The sequence below is a fragment of the Oncorhynchus nerka genome, linkage group LG17 (assembly GCF_034236695.1).
Source record: "Oncorhynchus nerka isolate Pitt River linkage group LG17, Oner_Uvic_2.0, whole genome shotgun sequence".
Classification (NCBI taxonomy): Eukaryota; Metazoa; Chordata; class Actinopteri; order Salmoniformes; family Salmonidae; genus Oncorhynchus; species Oncorhynchus nerka.
The window spans coordinates 40852018-40858494 of NC_088412.1; the positions used below are offsets into that span (position 1 = coordinate 40852018).

A 6477-nucleotide genomic window follows, 5' to 3' on the forward strand; every position below is an offset into this window, starting at 1 on the left:
CTTCTCTCTCCCTCTCTATCCATCGCTCCGAGGACCAGAGTGCCTGCAGACTTGTTTCTCTCTCCCTGGCCCACTCCCCCCTCCCTCGCCTCCTCTCTTTCGCTCTGTCTAACTCTCTCCATCTCTTCTCTGGCTCGCCTCCCTGCTCTCTCTTTCTCTTTGCACACACAGTCAACAAAAGCGAGGTCAGGGGAGAGGGATGAGGGTATAACGAAAGAGAGGAAGAGGAGGAAGAGAGAAACCTTGGAAACAGTGGAGAGACGAGAGAAACGCAAGTTTGGAAAACCATCGGCATCCTCTCTCTTGAGTAGGTGAGTGTCCTTTCACTAAACTTGTCAACCAACACTAATGTTGCGGGAGAGAGACAGACACAGACAGAGACCGAATAAGAGAACAAGACAAATTTGAACGAAACATAAAGGAACTATTTATGACAGACAGTGAGAGATAGCAAAAGTACCAACTAGACTAGAGAGGGTGAAACCACACGGAACCAAGATAACTTGATCTTTGACTCGACGTAGACATACGGAAAGGCACTGTGAGCCAAAATAGGTAGAGATACACCCCTCTAGCAAGATTTATGAATATATGGCCAGAGAATTAGCTCTCACTCGCTGAGGTTTCAGGGTTTCTCCTCTTCTTCTGTAATGTATAACCTTTACCCACTTTACTTTGTATGTATTCAAGCTAAAGGTCTGCTAATAATGATTTATGAAATCTGTCTGTCCGGTGTCTTGTGCTTTTAACCGGTATGGCTCTGTGCTGGTTATGATACCTGGTTGCAGTCATTGTTGGGAGTCCATCAATGCACAGCACACTCACAACTTTTGAATAAAAGGCAGGATTTATTTCTTCTAATTGTCTCGTCCCCATCTATTCCAGTCTTAATCCTAATACTTGATTAATGGATCAATGAATCAACTGTAAAGTGAAGTGTATAGTGTTAGGGCATATTTTGCCCCACAACATGATAATGTGTGTCCAGTGTTGTGAGTTGTTAGTCTCTTCCATCGCTACTGTATTAGGGCCTATTGTTGTGTATTTCTCCAATGTCCATTGAGTGTTTAGTTGTTCTATTTCTCCATCATCATGTGTCATTAGAGTATAGTTAGTGTTAACGACAGTGTTGTGAGTATTTCTGCTCCAATTCTATGTATACCGGTATCACTATCACACATAGTCAGTGTGTATTGTTGTATGTACTTTTGTCCCTCCTTTCAGTGCACCATATGAATGTGAAGTTAGGTTTAAGGTTAGAGTAATGTGGTGTTGTGAGAATTACAGGTGTATTACAGGTGTGTAATTCTGCTCCCCTGTATCACTAGTATAGCTTTAGTGTTGTGCATACATATTTACGCTCCCCGTCTGTCTGTGTGTGCATCATAGTCAGAGTGTGTATAGTAATGTGTGTAATGTTGTGAGTGTTTTGGTCCCTACTTTGTGACTGTGTATCATTAGTGTAGTTAGTGTCTGGGGTTGTGTTCCGCCTGTGTGGTTAATGGTAGCTGACAGTGTTACTCTCTCCTCTCATGCGTGTGTGTATAGTCAGTGTCAGAGTGGAGGGGATGTAGCTCCTAATTACTGAGTGTGTTTGTAATGAACTCCCCGTGTGTTGCCGTGGGAGGCTAATGCACAAGTGTGTGTGTCTCTCTTTCTCTCCAAATGTACACTACCATTCAAAAGTTTGGGGTCACTTGGAAATGTCCATGTTTTTGAAAGAAAAGCTCATTTTTTTGTCCATTAAAATAACATAAAATTGATCAGAAATATAGTGTAGACATTGTTAATGTTGTAAATGACTATTGTGGCTGGAAACGTCTGATTATTAATGGAATATCTACATAGGCGTACAGAGGCCCATTATCAGCAACCATTACTCCTGTGTTCCAATGGCACGTTGTGTTAGCTAATCCAAGTTTATCATTTTAAAAGGCTAATTGAACATTAGAAAACCCTTTTGCAATTATGTTAGCACAGCTGAAAACTGTCCTTCTTTAGACTAGTTGAGTATCTGGAGCATCAGCATTTGTGGGTTCGATTACATGCTCAAAATGGCCAGAAACGAAGAACTTTCTTCTGAAATTCGTCAGTCTCTTCATGTTCTGAGAAATGAAGGCTATTCCATGGGAGAAATTGCCATGAAACTGAATGCCTCACAAGTCCTCAACTGGCAGCTTCATTAAATAGTACCCACAAAACACCAGTCTCAACGTCAACAATGAAGAGGCGACTCCAGGATGCTGGCCATCTAGGCAGAAGGCAGAGTTCCTCAGTCCAGTGTCTATGTTCTTTTGCCCATCTTAATCTTTTCTTTTTATTGGCCAGTATGAGATATGGATTTTTCTTTGCAACTCTACCTAGAAGACCAGAATCCCAGAGTCGCCTCTTCACTGTTGACGTTGAGACTGGTGTTTTGTGGGTACTATTTAATTAAGCTTCCAGTTGAGTACTTGGAAGGCATCTGTTTCTCAAACTAGACAGTCTAATGTACTTGTCCTCTTGCTCAGTTGTGCACCGGGGCCTCCCACTCTTTCTATTCTAGTTAGTGCCAGTTTGCCCTGTTCTGTGAAGGGAGTAGTACACAGCGTTGTACGAGATCTTCAATTTCATGGCAATTTCTCCCACAAAGTGCCATTGGAACACAGGGATGATGTTTGCTGATAATTGGCCTCTGTACGCCTATGTAGATATTCCATAAAACAAAATCAGACGTTTCCAGCTACAATAGTCATTTACAACATTAACAATGTCTACACTGTATTTCTGATCAATCTAATGTTATTTTAATGGACCAAAAATGTGCTTTTCTTTAAAAAACAAGGACATTTCTAAGTGACCCCAAACTTTTGAACGGTAGTGTATGTACCTTATCACTTATTTCCTCTACCTTTCTCTCCTCTTCCTCCCCCTCTCTTTATCTCCTCCTCCCCGTCTTCCAGTAGTTCTGATCTGTGTACTTATTGGAGGAGAGAAGGTGAAGGGGAAGTGTTATGTGTGAGAAACTCAGCATGCTGAATCTACAGAACACATCCAGCTGGACTGGGCCAAACAACTGGTACCATCAACCAACACAGCACGGTACAGATAGTGTGTGTGTTTGTGTGACTCGTGGAGTCAGCGTAGGGTGAGCTGAAGAATCTTCCACGACTGAGCAGAAACAGTGTGTCAACAGCTACAACACACACACACACACACACACACACACACACACACACACACACACACACACACACACACACACACTACAGAGACAGAGTGCACAAACACAAAACAGTGAAATGTGTACGTACATGTGGAGAAATGGAGAATGCATAAACGCTTGTTACACTCAGGCAGACAGTAACGGTGGACACACACACACACACTCATTTCACCAAGAAAAGAGCTTCAATTATCCTTCTGTTCTAGAACAATCTCTCTCCCCTTTCCATTAGATGGCTGTGTGGTGGATGACGTGAGTGTGCGGATGGTAGGAGGAGGAGAAGGAGTGCAAAGAGAGAGGGATGAGGCAGATGACGCACAGCATCACCTCCAGCTGAAGAGAAAGCTCCAGAGGAATCGCACTAGTTTCACCCAGGAGCAGATTGACGCGCTGGAGAAAGGTCTAACCCCAGCCCCAGGCTTCAGTTGAGGCCTGTGGAGATTAAATTAAATTATAGTAATAAACATGAAGGAAAAGCTACGTTTAATGCCACGGGCATGTGTGTGTTAATGTGAAACATTGTGGGCTTCTTGACAAATTTTTCTCCACCTTACAGAGTTTGAACGGACACATTACCCAGATGTCTTTGCCAGAGAGAGATTGGCAGCTAAAATCGACCTTCCAGAGGCTCGCATTCAGGTAACCAACCGTTCACTCTGTCTGTTTAACCCTCCGTCTCTTTATTCTTATCCTTTACTCCCCCTAGTGGCCAGTTTACCAAAGTAGTACCTGAGCAGTTCTCAAACCAGTCCTCTGGGACCACCAGTTTTCATATATTTGTTATATTCCAACAAAAACACACCTGAATGGTTAGTTTGGTTGATTGATTGATTGACAGGTGTGGTTTTCCAATCGGCGAGCCAAATGGAGGAGGGAGGAGAAGTTGCGCAATCAGAAGAGATCAGGGGGCGGGACTTCCTGTTCTCAGGCACACGCCCCCCTCAGCACCTCCTTCAACACAGGTGTCTATCACTCTCACCATGGCAACAGCTCAGGTAAGAAACCATTCACTTTTTGAAATATGTTTGTAGGTGTACAAGTGTGTGTTTGTGTGTTAATGTACAGTATGCGTGTATGTGCGTGTATTACTGTATACAATATTATTTTAAAACATTTCTGTGTTTCTTGATGAAGCCTCAATGCACAGTCGCAGTGACAACTCTCTCTCAGGCTACGGCTCTCTCTCAGTCTTCTCCAATATGCAGGTAAATTCATGTTGTTCATTGTTAACATGACTATTGGTCCTTCATTTTCAACCAAAACTTTCACTGAATCTTTGTTCTGTCTCATCAGTCCTATCACTGGTTAACAATCTTGTCTCTTTTCTTTTCTCTTCCTGCATGTCCTGTTCCTGTCCCTCCCTCCTCTTCTCTTTGCTCTCTCTCTGTCTCTCCAGTCATTGCCACCCCAGTCCGCTCCTTCTTACCCCTGCATGCTCCCTCCCTCCCCCTCCTCTCCTCCCCCCCTGGCCCGGAAGTTTGACTCCCTCTCTTACCCCTCTCCTCACCTGCCTCCCCCTCACTCTGCCAGCTCCAACACAGGTGAGTCTCTGCAGCATGTGTGCATGTGTGTCTGTGAAGATCTAGTATTTAGTTTAGGTGCCACTTTGCCAACTCATCCTTCTTGTCTTTGTTTCTCTTTCTCTTTGTCTCTCTGTCTCTCTCTGTCTGTCTCCCAGGATATCTCTCTCTGGTGTGTCGGGTAGTGAGCAGGACTTAGGTCAGTACTGGACCAGACTCCAGTGAGAATAACAAAGTTACGGCATGACACTAGATCACCACCAAACCTGCCAGTATCTGAAGATCCACCTATTCACTGTGACTGTGACAGACTAAGATACGCAAACACCCAATCCGTTACAATCCAAAGCGATTACAATCAGTCATTCTAATAATGACAAAAACTACCAATAAAAGTATCAATGACCTGCAACAGCCAATGACAATCATGGATGGGCCATGGAACCACCAATGACAATCTAGTATTGGCCTGAAGCAGCCGATGACAATCAAGTATTGGTACTGGACTAGTAATTACAATTAAGCTTGATCTCAGCGTACAATGCCATCAAATGATGAACTGGAACTGGATCCCAGCAGATTCACTCACTCTTTCACTCACTCACTCAATCCTTTTGATGTTTGTTCAGATCAAACAGACAATCAAGCATTGAAATGAAATCCCCAATCATAGTCAAGCATGGATTTCATTTAATCAATGACAGTCCAGCAGGGATTAGTGTAACCAATGACCTAGGAGAGTTGAAGACAATCAAAAACCAATACTAGTGAATAAGGATGTTACTGTGATGCCATATTTTTGTCCTCCTCCTCTCTCCATTCCTTTCTTTCAATCGGACTTTTGCAATCCTACCCCTTCTAAAATCCTTTCCTTCACCTGTACATTTAGCAGTGTGTGTGTGTGTGTGTGCGTGTGTGAGTGTATGTGCAGGCATGAGTGAGTGTTTGTATGTGTGTAGTTGCATTTCGTGTATGTGTGTGTCTTTAAACTGCTAATCATTTTAGTGTATTCCCTTTTTGTGAAGCTGTTTGAACAAAGAAATAAAATCTAAATGTGAAACTAAACAATGCCTGTTATTTAACAGTAATTTATCAGTAATAAGACGGTTAGCTTGATTAATGTAAGAGTTGGAATGTGCATTGCATTTATTTTTAAATAAATCAATCCAAGTGAATTTACACCACATATACTGTACAAACAGGGAAATAATGGCTGGAAAGAGAGGAATCCTGATGTGGCTTTCTTTCTGAACGCAAAAAGACTTTGGCTAATTTCAATGTCCGAATATTTACCATATCTTCATTAACATATTGATCTATGTTAGTGAACCACCCCTCAGAGACTTCTGGTGAAGCTTGTGTATTCTATGGTCTTTAGCTTTTGTTTATTTCTCACTCTGTCACTGGGCAGGAGCATTTCCTGCCTATGTGACTGTGGATTTCCTGTTTTTGTTACTCACATCACCACACCCACTGTAAATAATGACTGACTGACAAACCAATTCTCACAAGGACATGAAACATACCCGTACAAACGTGCAAATGCACACACAACCACACATATGAATGTGCACACACACACACAGGCATGAATGTGCACACACGCACGCGCATGTACACACACACACACATACCCAAACTGTGTATATGTATACCGTATACTGTTCTGGTAATCTTGATATTCACAATCAACACAAACACCCAGTCACAGCCATGCCCATATTAGGTCCTATATGCTAACATAATTATTTG

At 42.6% G+C, this 6477-nt stretch overlaps 1 protein-coding gene across 3 annotated transcripts; it reads left to right on the forward strand.

The window, feature by feature from the left end:
• The first annotated feature begins 210 nt into the window (after nucleotides 1-210).
• LOC115145234 (paired box protein Pax-6-like) lies at nucleotides 211-5793 on the forward strand. 3 transcript variants are annotated; one of them, XM_065003160.1, is made up of 7 exons: nucleotides 211-311; nucleotides 2943-3081; nucleotides 3438-3605; nucleotides 3762-3844; nucleotides 4044-4200; nucleotides 4340-4410; nucleotides 4602-5793. In XM_065003160.1, exons 2-7 carry the CDS (start codon nucleotides 2994-2996, stop codon nucleotides 4908-4910), a joined length of 876 nt encoding a protein of 291 aa, XP_064859232.1. In that variant the 5' UTR covers nucleotides 211-311; nucleotides 2943-2993; the 3' UTR covers nucleotides 4911-5793. The 3 variants fall into 3 exon arrangements, with proteins under 3 accessions (XP_064859232.1, XP_064859234.1, XP_064859233.1); XM_065003162.1 differs by having other exon boundaries at nucleotides 2946-3081; XM_065003161.1 differs by lacking the exon at nucleotides 211-311 and having other exon boundaries at nucleotides 2830-3081.
• Nucleotides 5794-6477: the final 684 nt, after the last annotated feature.